At 49.8% G+C, this 14,628-nt stretch overlaps 1 protein-coding gene across 3 annotated transcripts; it reads right to left on the bottom strand.

The window, feature by feature from the left end:
• Positions 1-2,933: 2,933 nt before the first annotated feature.
• LOC146763963 (uncharacterized) lies at positions 2,934-7,636 on the bottom strand. 3 transcript variants are annotated; one of them, XM_085565752.1, is made up of 2 exons: positions 6,649-7,636; positions 2,934-5,149 (listed from the first exon to the last, which is right to left on the bottom strand). In XM_085565752.1, the coding sequence occupies exon 2, from the start codon at positions 5,129-5,131 to the stop codon at positions 3,389-3,391; it is 1,743 nt and encodes a 580-aa protein (XP_085421878.1). In that variant the 5' UTR covers positions 5,132-5,149; positions 6,649-7,636; the 3' UTR covers positions 2,934-3,388. The 3 variants fall into 3 exon arrangements, with proteins under 3 accessions (XP_085421878.1, XP_085421877.1, XP_085421876.1); XM_085565751.1 differs by having other exon boundaries at positions 6,645-7,636; XM_085565750.1 differs by having other exon boundaries at positions 2,934-5,152; positions 6,645-7,636.
• Between the last annotated feature and the right edge of the window lie 6,992 nt (positions 7,637-14,628).

The following is a 14,628-nucleotide window of genomic DNA, read 5'->3' on the forward strand; positions in this document are numbered from 1 at the left end:
CACACACACACACCCACACCCACACACACACACACAAACACACAGAGACACACAGACACCGGGACAGTTCTTGACTCCTTTTTGGTTTGATTGCCTGGATTTTGTTTGGTTTTGTTGTTGCTTTGTTTCCTTGGTGTGCCTGAAGTGTCCAGTCAGGAGCAGAGTGACTCTTGCCAAGGAACTCTGTGGTGCTGTCACTTAATCTTAAAGCTGTTTTATGCTACTCCCCTGCTGGGGATTTTTAAAGTGCTCTCAAGCCCTCCTACATAAGAGGGTGAAGGAGCCCTGGCCAAGCTCTGGCCCTGGGGGCACAGGGATGCTGCTAGGGGGTCCCTGTCTCCCTGTTCCAACTGTGACGGCCCTGAGTCCCTGTCCCCGTGTCAGGCTCTGGGCTTGATCTCCTCGAACATCCTCAGGGGGAGGCTGCAGCGCCAGGGGCAGGGGGACCCAGAGGGACACGGGATCCAACTGTGCACCAGCAGCTTTGGACTTCTCTGGGAGGAACTGTGAGTGGGAGCTGGCTTGAAGTGACCTCCCCAGTAAGGTCACAGAGCCCCTGAGATGTCACACTGCCTCCTGGGATGTCACAGCCCACCCTGAGATCTCACAAATCCCCCTTGTGATGTCACAGAGCCAGTGCTGCTCTAGCACTCTGGGATGTCATACAGTTGCGCTGTGATGGCACAGAAGACTCTGGCATCACAAAGTCAGCCCGTGTCACAATCCTCTAGTGCAAGCGGGAATCATGACAGTTCATTTTCCCCATCTCAGAATTAGCAGAAGTAGATAGGCTTATCATGAGAAACTGAATGTGATGAACATGTTAGAAATGCAAGGCTCCAAGTTATTAATTTTTAATTTAATAAAAGTTATTAAGTGTACCAAATATAAACTTTGAGAAAAATGAAAAAAAGCCACTATAAAAAAAAGTCAATGTGGAGCCCGGGATTGCCACCGGGTGAGACACAGGTTTGACAGCTGCAGCAGAGGGTCCTCTATGCTTCACACCGACCGTCCTGTCTGACCCATTTTTATACGATTTTCCTTGCCTGAGCCAGAGTCCCCTTTCTTCCTTTTCAAAGTGCATGTATTCATGTGGAGTTCTTTTCTCTGTGGCAAGTTGAACAATACGTGTCCGGAGAGTGATGAACACCTGTGTTTGCAGTCCCGGAATTCGGATTTGAGATGTACCTCCCTGATGGCTCTGACTATCTCGGTCTCGGATATTTATCGTGTATTTATCGTCCGGGTGTTTCTCGGACAACCTTGATGCATGATCCCTCTCTGGGCTGGCCACTTTCGTTCGCTTGTAAATAAAGTCCTCCCTCTCTCGTCCAGGTGGCTTTGACATGGTGTTGCAATCGCTGTTGCTGGCTTGTGCGATTTAAAAACTTCCTATAAGAGTATAATTTAACAGCACATAACTATAAAAGAGACGACAATTTTATTTGCACGAATTATCCTATAGACATATAACAGTCCTAATGATTCCTTGAGGCCTTGCAGTGTCACAATGTTCTCCATGGTTCCACAGGCCCCACAGTGTCATGTGACTCCTCTGTTCCATGAGTCCTGCAATGTCACAATGGACCTTTGGACCAATGGACCATGGGGCTTTGCAGTGTCACAACGCTCTCCTTTGGCTCCGCAGGGTCACAATGGAGCACTGATTACAGGCAGCCTCTCTGTGTTACCCTGGAGTTTTGTTTCCGTGGGGTCTCGCAGTGTCCCAATGGAGCCTTGGCTGGATGGGGCCTCACAGTGTCACAATGATGCCTACATTCCACTGAGGCACACGGCGTCACTAGGGTCCCCTTGCTTCCATGAGGCCCAGCAATGTCACAGTGGTGTCCATGAATCCATGAGGACTCACAGTATCCCAATGGTCTCTTGATCTCACATGGTCCCACAGTGTCCCAATGGTCCCTTGGTCTCACAAGGCCCCACAGTGTCCCAATGGTCACTTCTTCTCACATGGCCCCACAGTGTAACAATGGTCCCTTGGTTCCATGGTTCCTGGTCTGGTGCATTCCCCTTTCCCCTTCTCAGGCCACCCTGCCAGCTGAGAAATGCTCACTGGGCCTGGGCCTTGGCCAGCAGCCCCTGGGCTCAGCTCCTCTGGAGCTCATCAAAGACACTGTCTGCTCCAAGCTCAACCCTTCATCCCCTGGGGAGATGCCAAAGCCTCCACAGGGAGCATTTCCCTTTGCTCAGGGGAATTTCTCACAGGTGCCTTGTAGTGACTCTTTGTGTCTGTGTGCACACAGGAGTGCCTGTGCTCAGGGAAATGTGGCAGAAATGCTGCTCTCTGAGGGCTTTGATTGCCTTGGATAGCTGAGCCAGTCAGGCCTGGAAGTAAGGTTAAGTCATGTCACCCTGATTCTTAAGATTTTCTAAAGCCTTCTGAGTTTCCATTCTGTTGGAGAACCTTCCCACACAATTTCTGTCAACAACATATTGTTTACAATCTTTTATGGGGCTGGACAAACTTGATGTACTAGTGCTTTGTCCAATGTCTTTGGACAGGTGGCCCATTCACTCTCTAATCCAATGTCACCTTTGGGAAAGTATAAAAGTTGGAGTCAGAGAATAAACTTTTCTCTTTACCTTGAAAATAGCAGGTGGCTCGCGTCGTGCTTTCACGTGTCTTATAGCGACAAAGTCACAAGCTGTAAGCAAAGTTAAATGCTGGTAAGAGTTGTTGCTTCTCTTTCGACCGCCACTTTGCTCTTGGGGGTTACTCACCGCTGTCCCCCGTCCCTCCCCGGCCCCCCGGGACCCTCCGGCTAGCTGTCCCCTCCAGGGGCCGGGGTTTTCCGTGGTCCCGCTGCCCTGGGCTCACCAGGCAGCGGCTGGGTCAGCACGGTCCGAGCTGCGGCGCTGCCTCAGTCGCCGCAAGGGTTCGAGATAAAGAGACCAAGAGAGACCAATGGTATGCTTGTCCAGAGAGATTGTATTGCCTGAAGCATTGCAGTGACCAAAGGCCCTGGGCTATTGCCCAGATACAGTTTTATACAGCAAAATTAAGAGATAAGGTCTTAAACAATAGAGACAGTGTTCAGCTAAGGCACATCAGAACCACCCCAGGGGCCAGGTCCAATGGGAACTGCTCAGGGGTGGGGAGAAGAGGGTCTACAGAGGAATGCTGAAGCGGGACTTTCCCGAAACAGTGGAGCATACATAAATGTATCTTTTCCCTCAGTTTCTCATTCCCAAAGCCTTTCTAAAACAATGGGGCATACATGAATGTATCCTTTTCCTCAGTTTACCATTCCCAAGGCCTTTCTAAAACAATCCTCCATGCTACCATGCCAGCATGACTGCAACAATTCCCCGCTTTTCAATTACTAAGATGAACGATGCCTTGGGAGAAGGTAAACTGTGGCTCTTAAACTGCAGTGTCTTTCTGCTTGTCGTCTTCCCACCAATCTCTTTCCGTGGCGGCAGCAGCGATGAAAACCGGCGCGGAAGCCTTCGGTTTCGAGGTGATGACCTTGGAGACGATCCGCTTCAGAATCCCAAATGCTAACAGAACTAAAAACAATGCAACTAGAAAGTAAAAGATGTCTTTTAAAAGAGACACTGCCCACCCAGAAAGGTCCCAGTCTTTGAACAGATTTTTAAACCAATCCTCATTTTCTTGCTTCACATTCCCCATGAGGTTTCTCATTTCCTGAATGGACGAGTGGACACTCTGTCCTTTAGATGACAGATCAAAACAACACAACCCATCAAATTCTTTACATCCATGACCATGTGCCAACAGCAGGAAATCGATAGCTGCCCTATTTTGGAGGGTAGCCTTTCTGGTTATTTCCTCGTCTTCTAGGAGGTCACTCAGGGCTGCTGATGTTAAATTTGCCTGCTTGGTCACCCAGCATTCTAGATTGCCTAATTCACTCAATGCTTTGGCTGCTGCAACCCATGGTAAAAACACAGAGACAGCAACTCTTTTGGATTTTGCCCAATGATAAATTTCTGCATCACAATGTTCATCAAATTGGCTTGCACTCCGCTTAGTAATTTTTTTCCCACTTTTTGCTTGCCCAATTGGAATTTGGGTCATGTTGGGGGAAGCAAGGGTCAGATGCCCAAAAGTACATGGACCTCCAATAAGACGAGATGGGATTCCTGGGTATGCTCTGTCCCCACAGATAAGAAACATTCCCTTGTCCAGCTTGCGTGGACGGAAATCAGTGGTGGATGCAAATTTCAGCTTGTAGACAGCTGTGCACCATTGACCTGCTCTGAATTCTACCTTGTACTGTTTGACATGTTCATATAATTTTACTTCTTTGGTTGGGGAAAAATCAAATTGAATGCAAAACTCAGCTTTTGCAGAGCCTATGAGTTCTAATTCCTGGGGCTCCCCCTCAGCAGTGGGCAAATGTGAAACCCACCCTTGCCATAAAATGAGGGGATTTCGCACTTGTGCTTCAACTTGTCCTGCACCTTTAGGTATTTTATTTTCGTTCACCTGCTTCTGCAAACGGACCAGATCAATTGGAAACTCATCCCCCTTACTTGGAACCCCTATTAAACATGTGGACATCGGATTTTCTGCTGAGGCAGTGGATAAACACATATGATCCTGTTGCAAGGCTTGGGCTAGCGTGACCCACACATTTTTCTTGGGCTGTGGAACAATCCATGCATCCACCGTGGAAGGGTAGATGACCATTCCCTGGAACCAAATGATGAGCAGGAATGTGGAAATTGACATTCTGCTAGTCTGAAAGAGAGATAAAATCATACAACAAAGTGAACTAACTCTGAAAAAGATACATTTTGCTCTGCCAGTATAAAGGAAAATGATTCTCCCCCCTCCCGCCTTCCCCCCTTGTCGAGGAGGCCCTTTGAACCCAGGAGTCCTGGGGGTTGCTGCTGCTGAAGCAAACACCCTTTCCCGTGGTTTTATCACTGAGTCCTCTGTCATCAGCATAGCTTTCCTGGTGCACTCCTTGATGAGCTGATCGAGTGTGGGGGGAGGCGATGATGGAAGAGCCAGGATGACTCGCTGACAGACTTCATTTGCATTTGTGGTGACCAGTTCTAATATAAGTTGGTCTTGGAGCTCTGGATTTTGCACCCTCTTTTCCACAGAGGCTCGCACTCGATCCACAAAATCCATGAATGGTTCTGAAACAGACTGCTTTAAAGTGGTATATGAGACAATAGGGTCTTTAGAAGGCATATTAAAAAATGCACGTTCTGCTGCATCCCTGGACAGGTCTAACACTGCTCTGGGAATGCCTGCTGCTTGCTTTTCAGCTTGGCTCCAATCACCTTCACCCACTAGATGTTCTAAAGTGATTTCCTCATCCTCTATATCTGTGGAAAGGCTTGGACTTTGCAGAATCTCTGGGAGGAGATCTGCTGCAAGTCTTTTCCACGTTCTTTCCCACAATCTAAACTCAGACTGAGGGAGCAAGCAACTGAAAAGACGTTTCAAATCAGCGGGGACAAATGTCTTGGAGCATATAGTAGCTTTCAAAATGCTCTTAAAAAATTCACTTCTTTCCCCAAACTCACGCTTCGTTTTGCAAAGTTCCCTAATACTATCATACGAAAGGGGCTCCCATTTGGCGTTCTGTCCCCTGGCATTATAAATCACAGGGGCTAAGAACGCAGGCTCGGTCTCTCTGAGCACTTCCCGGCTGACAGCCTGGGCGCTGCCGTTGCCAGGGAAACCGGGAGAGGGAGAGGGAGGAGGAGGAGGGCCGGCTTGTGAGGGAGTGGCCGCAGCCGGCTGGGCTGCGTGGAGCGGGGCAGGAACAGGGACAGGGACAGGGGGTGGTGATGGAACTGCGAGAGGAGGAGCTGAGGGCTGGACCGGGGGCTGGAATGTGGGCTGGATCATGGGCTGAACCGCCGCAAGGGAGGAGGGGTTGGGGTCAGGGACAGGCGGAGGGGGGAATGCGAGGGCTGGGGGCATGTTCTGGGCTGGCACAGGGAGCAGGGAATGCGGGGATGGAGAAGGGAAAACCGCGTGGCCACCTCCATCTTGTGGGGGCTGCACGGGAGGGGGAATGGGGGGTGCAAAGCATGGATTTTCAGCTGCGGGAGCGAAAGCAGGAGGAGGAGAAGGGTTAGAAACTAAATCTACATCTGCACGGTTAGTTTTCTCACCGCAGGGGGTGCGGGGGGGCACCGGGGACGCGACAGGGCGCTTTTCTGCTCCCTGGGCGCCCTGAGTGTCCGCACTGTCTTTCACAACATCGTAAACGACCAAAAACATTCTCATAAAACCTTCTTTCACTGAGGGATCTCCTGCCTTTGTCCTTTCACTCAGCACTGCACCAACACGCTTCCAAAATCGTCTTTCTCTCACTACTTGCTCTGTTATCTCTGGAATACTTACTGATAACCATCTGACAAACTCTTTTACAAGGCTCTTAGGAAATTTGACACCTGCACTCAGCAGGGGCTCCTGAACTTGTTTATAAATCTCTTTCTGCTGTGTAGTCAGCCTAACACCCATGGCTGGCTTCACAGCAAATCTCAACCAATTACTGCAGCAAACCCAAAGTTCTAAAGCTACGACGGAGACTCCCGTCACGCCTGCGCGCTGGCGTGTCCCCCCACGGGCACACAGGAGCCGATGTCTCCTGGCCGGGCCCCTGCCCCCCAGTACCGAGACTAACCCACCGCCGTCCCTTAGACACCACTGCAGCAACGGTTCCCGAACCCCGGGCGGTCTCCCGGGTGTAGAGAGGTGCCGTCCGACCCGTGACGACCTCGCCGGACAGAAATCGGCGTCTGTCTCCACGGCAACAGTCCCGCTGGGCTGTGTGGAGAGGCAAGTGCCTCACACCACCAGCGTGATCCCAGAGCTTCTCCCCGCGGAGCCGACAGCCTGCGTAGCGATTTATTCACACCGCTCTCCGCTCTGTAGCTCGCGGTGACACTGCAAAGTGTCTGGAAAAGCTCCTAGCCAGTGCACTGTCCACGACGGCTGCGGCAGGCTTGCTCAGACCAGTGCAAAGCCCAACGTTGGTGCGCCACTTGTTGCTTCTCTTTCGACCGCCACTTTGCTCTCGGGGGTTACTCACCGCTGTCCCCCGTCCCTCCCCGGCCCCCCGGGACCCTCCGGCTAGCTGTCCCCTCCAGGGGCCGGGGTTTTCCGCGGTCCCGCTGCCCTGGGCTCACCAGGCAGCGGCTGGGTCAGCACGGTCCGAGCTGCGGCGCTGCCTCAGTCGCCGCAAGGGTTCGAGATAAAGAGACCAAGAGAGACCAATGGTATGCTTGTCCAGAGAGATTGTATTGCCTGAAGCATTGCAGTGACCAAAGGCCCTGGGCTATTGCCCAGATACAGTTTTATACAGCAAAATTAAGAGATAAGGTCTTAAACAATAGAGACAGTGTTCAGCTAAGGCACATCAGAACCACCCCAGGGGCCAGGTCCAATGGGAACTGCTCAGGGGTGGGGAGAAGGGGGTCTACAGAGGAATGCTGAAGCGGGACTTTCCCGAAACAGTGGAGCATACATAAATGTATCTTTTCCCTCAGTTTCTCATTCCCAAAGCCTTTCTAAAACAATGGGGCATACATGAATGTATCCTTTTCCTCAGTTTACCATTCCCAAGGCCTTTCTAAAACAATCCTCCATGCTACCATGCCAGCATGACAGCAACAAGAGTTGTTCTTTTGCTAATTTGTGAAGCTTAATAGAAGTTATAAGCGAAGTTGAATATTGTTAAGTGTTATTCCACAGCTCTGTTTAGCTTTTAGGCTGTATTCCTTTTATCCTTGCCCTCACTGTCCTTTCGTCACACACACACACACACACACACACCCACCCACACCCACACACACACACAAACACACAGAGACACACAGACACCGGGACAGTTCTTGACTCCTTTTTGGTTTGATTGCCTGGATTTTGTTTGGTTTTGTTGTTGCTTTGTTTCCTTGGTGTGCCTGAAGTGTCCAGTCAGGAGCAGAGTGACTCTTGCCAAGGAACTCTGTGGTGCTGTCACTTAATATTAAAGCTGTTTTATGCTACTCCCCTGCTGGGGATTTTTAAAGTGCTCTCAAGCCCTCCTTCATAAGAGGGTGAAGGAGCCCTGGCCAAGCTCTGGCCCTGGGGGCACAGGGATGCTGCTAGGGGGTCCCTGTCTCCCTGTTCCAACTGTGACGGCCCTGAGCCCCTGTCCCCGTGTCAGGCTCTGGGCTTGATCTCCTCGAACATCCTCAGCGGGAGGCTGCAGCGCCAGGGGCAGGGGGACCCAGAGGGACACGGGATGCCACCGGGCACGAGCAGCTTTGGACTTCTCTGGGAGGAACTGTGAGTGGGAGCTGGCTTGAAGTGACCTCCCCAGTAAGGTCACAGAGCCCCTGAGATGTCACACTGCCTCCTGGGATGTCACAGCCCACCCTGGGATCTCACAAATCCCCCTTGTGATGTCACAGAGCCAGTGCTGATCTATCACTCTGGGATGTCATACAGTTGCGCTGTGATGGCACAGAAGACTCTGGCATCACAAAGTCAGCCCGTGTCACAATCCTCTAGTGCAAGCGGGAATCATGACAGTTCATTTTCCCCATCTCAGAATTAGCAGAAGTAGATAGGCTTATCATGAGAAACTGAATGTGATGAACATGTTAGAAATGCAAGGCTCCAAGTAATTAATTTTTAATTTAATAAAAGTTGTTAAGTGTACCAAATATAAACTTTGAGAAAAATGAAAAAAAGCCACTATAAAAAAAAGTCAATGTGGAGCCCGGGATTGCCACCGGGTGAGACACAGGTTTGACAGCTGCAGCAGAGGGTCCTCTATGCTTCACACCGACCGTCCTGTCTGACCCATTTTTATACGATTTTCCTTGCCTGAGCCAGAGTCCCCTTTCTTCCTTTTCAAAGTGCATGTATTCATGTGGAGTTCTTTTCTCTGTGGCAAGTTGAACAATACGTGTCCGGAGAGTGATGAACACCTGTGTTTGCAGTCCCGGAATTCGGATTTGAGATGTACCTCCCTGATGGCTCTGACTATCTCGGTCTCGGATATTTATCGTGTATTTATCGTCCGGGTGTTTCTTGGACAACCTTGATGCATGATCCCTCACTGGGCTGGCCACTTTCGTTCGCTTGTAAATAAAGTCCTCCCTCTCTCGTCCAGGTGGCTTTGACATGGTGTTGCAATTGCTGTTGCTGGCTTGTGCGATTTAAAAACTTTCTATAAGAGTGTAATTTAACAGCACATAACTATAAAAGAGACGACAATTTTATTTGCACGAATTATCCTATAGACATATAACAGTCCTAATGATTCCTTGAGGCCTTGCAGTGTCACAATGTTCTCCATGGTTCCACAGGCCCCACAGTGTCATGTGACTCCTCTGTTCCATGAGTCCTGCAATGTCACAATGGACCTTTGGACCAATGGACCATGGGGCTTTGCAGTGTCACAACGCTCTCCTTTGGCTCCACAGGGTCACAATGGAGCACTGATTACAGGCAGCCTCTCTGTGTTACCCTGGAGCTTTGTTTCCGTGGGGTCTCGCAGTGTCCCAATGGAGCCTTGGTTGGATGGGGCCTCACAGTGTCACAATGATGCCTACATTCCACTGAGGCACACGGCGTCACTAGGGTCCCCTTGCTTCCATGAGGCCCAGCAATGTCACAGTGGTGTCCATGAATCCATGAGGACTCACAGTATCCCAATGGTCTCTTGATCTCACATGGCCCCACAGTGTAACAATGGTCCCTTGGTTCCATGGTTCCTGGTCTGGTGCATTCCCCTTTCCCCTTCTCAGGCCACCCTGCCAGCTGAGAAATGCTCACTGGGCCTGGGCCTTGGCCAGCAGCCCCTGGGCTCAGCTCCTCTGGAGCTCATCACAGACACTGTCTGCTCCAGGCTCAACCCTTCATCCCCTGGGGAGATGCCAAAGCCTCCACAGGGAGCATTTCCCTTTGCTCAGGGGAATTTCTCACAGGTGCCTTGTAGTGACTCTTTGTGTCTGTGTGCACACAGGAGTGCCTGTGCTCAGGGAAATGTGGCAGAAATGCTGCTCTCTGAGGGCTTTGATTGCCTTGGATAGCTGAGCCAGTCAGGCCTGGAAGTAAGGTTAAGTCATGTCACCCTGATTCTTAAGATTTTCTAAAGCCTTCTGAGTTTCCATTCTGTTGGAGAACCTTCCCACACAATTTCTGTCAACAACATATTGTTTACAATCTTTTATGGGGCTGGACAAACTTGATGTACTAGTGCTTTGTCCAATGTCTTTGGACAGGTGGCCCATTCACTCTCCAATCCAATGTCACCTTTGGGAAAGTATAAAAGTTGGAGTCAGAGAATAAACTTTTCTCTTTACCTTGAAAATAGCAGGTGGCTCGCGTCGTGCTTTCACGTGTCTTATAGAGACAAAGTCACAAGCTGTAAGCAAAGTTAAATGCTGCTAAGAGTTGTTCTTTTGCTAATTTGTGAAGCTTAATAGAAGTTATAAGCGAAGTTGAATATTGTTAAGTGTTATTCCACAGCTCTGTTTAGCTTTTAGGCTGTATTCCTTTTATCCTTGCCCTCACTGTCCTTTCGTCACACACACACACACACACACACACACCCACACACACACACACACACACACACACAAACACACAGAGACACACAGACACCGGGACAGTTCTTGACTCCTTTTTGGTTTGATTGCCTGGATTTTGTTTGGTTTTGTTGTTGCTTTGTTTCCTTGGTGTGCCTGAAGTGTCCAGTCAGGAGCAGAGTGACTCTTGCCAAGGAACTCTGTGGTGCTGTCACTTAATATTAAAGCTGTTTTATGCTACTCCCCTGCTGGGGATTTTTAAAGTGCTCTCAAGCCCTCCTTCATAAGAGGGTGAAGGAGCCCTGGCCAAGCTCTGGCCCTGGGGGCACAGGGATGCTGCTAGGGGGTCCCTGTCTCCCTGTTCCAACTGTGACGGCCCTGAGCCCCTGTCCCCGTGTCAGGCTCTGGGCTTGATCTCCTCGAACATCCTCAGCGGGAGGCTGCAGCGCCAGGGGCAGGGGGACCCAGAGGGACACGGGATGCCACCGGGCACGAGCAGCTTTGGACTTCTCTGGGAGGAACGGTGAGTGGGAGCTGGCTTGAAGTGACCTCCCCAGTAAGGTCACAGAGCCCCTGAGATGTCACACTGCCTCCTGGGATGTCACAGCCCACCCTGAGATCTCACAAATCCCCCTTGTGATGTCACAGAGCCAGTGCTGCTCTATCACTCTGGGATGTCATACAGTTGCGCTGTGATGGCACAGAAGACTCTGGCATCACAAAGTCAGCCCGTGTCACAATCCTCTAGTGCAAGCGGGAATCATGACAGTTCATTTTCCCCATCTCAGAATTAGCAGAAGTAGATAGGCTTATCATGAGAAACCGAATGTGATGAACATGTTAGAAATGCAAGGCTCCAAGTAATTAATTTTTAATTTAATAAAAGTTATTAAGTGTACCAAATATAAACTTTGAGAAAAATGAAAAAAAGCCACTATAAAAAAAAGTCAATGTGGAGCCCGGGATTGCCACCGGGTGAGACACAGGTTTGACAGCTGCAGCAGAGGGTCCTCTATGCTTCACACCAACCGTCCTGTCTGACCCATTTTTATACGATTTTCCTTGCCTGAGCCAGAGTCCCCTTTCTTCCTTTTTGGAGTGCATGTATTCATGTGGAGTTCTTTTCTCTGTGGCAAGTTGAACAATACGTGTCCGGAGAGTGATGAACACCTGTGTTTGCAGTCCCGGAATTCGGATTTGAGATGTACCTCCCTGATGGCTCTGACTATCTCGGTCTCGGATATTTATCGTGTATTTATCGTCCGGGTGTTTCTCGGACAGCCTTGATGCATGATCCCTCTCTGGGCTGGCCACTTTCGTTCGCTTGTAAATAAAGTCCTCCCTCTCTCGTCCAGGTGGCTTTGACATGGTGTTGCAATCGCTGTTGCTGGCTTGTGCGATTTAAAAACTTCCTATAAGAGTATAATTTAACAGCACATAACTATAAAAGAGACGACAATTTTATTTGCACGAATTATCCTATAGACATATAACAGTCCTAATGATTCCTTGAGGCCTTGCAGTGTCACAATGTTCTCCATGGTTCCACAGGCCCCACAGTCTCATGTGACTCCTCTGTTCCATGAGTCCTGCAATGTCACAATGGACCTTTGGACCAATGGACCATGGGGCTTTGCAGTGTCACAACGCTCTCCTTTGGCTCCACAGGGTCACAATGGAGCACTGATTACAGGCAGCCTCTCTGTGTTACCCTGGAGCTTTGTTTCCGTGGGGTCTCGCAGTGTCCCAATGGAGCCTTGGCTGGATGGGGCCTCACAGTGTCACAATGATGCCTACATTCCACTGAGGCACACGGCGTCACTAGGGTCCCCTTGCTTCCATGAGGCCCAGCAATGTCACAGTGGTGTCCATGAATCCATGAGGACTCACAGTATCCCAATGGTCTCTTGATCTCACATGGTCCCACAGTGTCCCAATGGTCCCTTGGTCTCACAAGGCCCCACAGTGTCCCAATGGTCACTTCTTCTCACATGGCCCCACAGTGTAACAATGGTCCCTTGGTTCCATGGTTCCTGGTCTGGTGCATTCCCCTTTCCCCTTCTCAGGCCGCCCTGCCAGCTGAGAAATGCTCACTGGGCCTGGGCCTTGGCCAGCAGCCCCTGGGCTCAGCTCCTCTGGAGCTCATCAAAGACACTGTCTGCTCCAGGCTCAACCCTTCATCCCCTGGGGAGATGCCAAAGCCTCCACAGGGAGCATTTCCCTTTGCTCAGGGGAATTTCTCACAGGTGCCTTGTAGTGACTCTTTGTGTCTGTGTGCACACAGGAGTGCCTGTGCTCAGGGAAATGTGGCAGAAATGCTGCTCTCTGAGGGCTTTGATTGCCTTGGATAGCTGAGCCAGTCAGGCCTGCAAGTAAGGTTAAGTCATGTCACCCTGATTCTTAAGAATTTCTAAAGCCTTCTGAGTTTACATTCTGTTGGAGAACCTTCCCACACAATTTCTGTCAACAACCTATTGTTTACAATCTTTTATGGGGCTGGACAAACTTGATGTACTAGTGGTTTGTCCAATGTCTTTGGACAGGTGGCTCATTCACTCTCCAATCCAATGCCACCTTTGGGAAAGTATAAAAGTTGGAGTCAGAGAATAAACTTTTATCGTTACCTTGCAAATAGCAGGTGGCTCGCGTCGTGCTTTCACGTGTCTTATAGCGACAAAGTCACAAGCTGTAAGCAAAGTTAAATGCTGCTAAGAGTTGTTCTTTTGCTAATTTGTGAAGCTTAATAGAAGTTATAAGCGAAGTTGAATATTGTTAAGTGTTATTCCACAGCTCTGTTTAGCTTTTAGGCTGTATTCCTTTTCTCCTTGCCCTCACTGTCCTTTCGTCACACACACACAGACATTAACATACACACTCACAAAAAAACACACAGAGACACAGAGACACTGGGACAGTTCTTGACTCCTTTTTGGTTTGATTGCCTGGATTTTGTTTGGTTTTGTTGTTGCTTTGTTTCCTTGGTGTGCCTGAAGTGTCCAGTCAGGAGCAGAGTGACTCTTGCCAAGGAACTCTGTGGTGCTGTCACTTAATATTAAAGCTGTTTTATGCTACTCCCCTGCTGGGGATTTTTAAAGTGCTCTCAAGCCCTCCTTCATAAGAGGGTGAAGGAGCCCTGGCCAAGCTCTGGCCCTGGGGGCACAGGGATGCTGCTAGGGGGTCCCTGTCTCCCTGTTCCAACTTTGACGGCCCTGAGCCCCTGTCCCCGTGTCAGGCTCTGGGCTTGATCTCCTCGAACATCCTCAGGGGGAGGCTGCAGCGCCAGGGGCTGGGGGACCCAGAGGGACACGGGATGTCACTGTGCACAAGCAGCTTTGGACTTCTCTGGGAGGAACTGTGAGTGGGAGCTGGCTTGAAGTGACCTCCCCAGTAAGGTCACAGAGCCCCTGAGATGTCACACTGCCTCCTGGGATGTCACAGCCCACCCTGGGATCTCACAAATCCTCCTTGTGATGTCACAGAGCCAGTGCTGCTCTATCACTCTGGGATGTCATACAGTTGCGCTGTGATGGCACAGAAGACTCTGGCATCACAAAGTCAGCCCGTGTCACAATCCTCTAGTGCAAGCGGGAATCATGACAGTTCATTTTCCCCATCTCAGAATTAGCAGAAGTAGATAGGCTTATCATGAGAAACCGAATGTGATAAACATGTTAGAAATGAAAGGCTCCAAGTTATTAGTTATTAATTTAATAAAAGTTATTAAGTGTACCAAATATAAATTTTGAGAAAAATGGAAAAAAGCCACTGTAAAAAAAAGTCAGTGTGGAACCTTGGGATTGCCACCAGGTGAGACACAGGTTTGACAGCTGCAGCAGAGGGTCCTCTATGCTTCACACCGACCGTCCTGTCTGACCCATTTTTATACCATTTTCCATGCCTGAGCCAGAGTCCCTTTTCTTCCTTTTTGGAGTGCATGTATTCATGTGGAGTTCTTTTCTCTGTGGCAAGTTGAACAATACATGTCCGGAGAGTGATGAACACCTGTGTTTGCAGTCCCGGAATTCGGATTTGAGATGTACCTCCCTGATGGCTCTGACTATCTCGGTCTCGGATATTTATCGTGTA

Source organism: Lonchura striata, chromosome 37 (assembly GCF_050655825.1).
Source record: "Lonchura striata isolate lonStrDom1 chromosome 37, ASM5065582v1, whole genome shotgun sequence".
In the NCBI taxonomy this organism is placed as follows: Eukaryota; Metazoa; Chordata; class Aves; order Passeriformes; family Estrildidae; genus Lonchura; species Lonchura striata.

Coding starts and splice junctions, on each gene's coding strand:
- LOC146763963 (XM_085565752.1), bottom strand. CDS start 5,131: ATGGATTTTGTGGATCGAGTGCGAGCCTCTGTGGAAAAGAGGGTGCAA.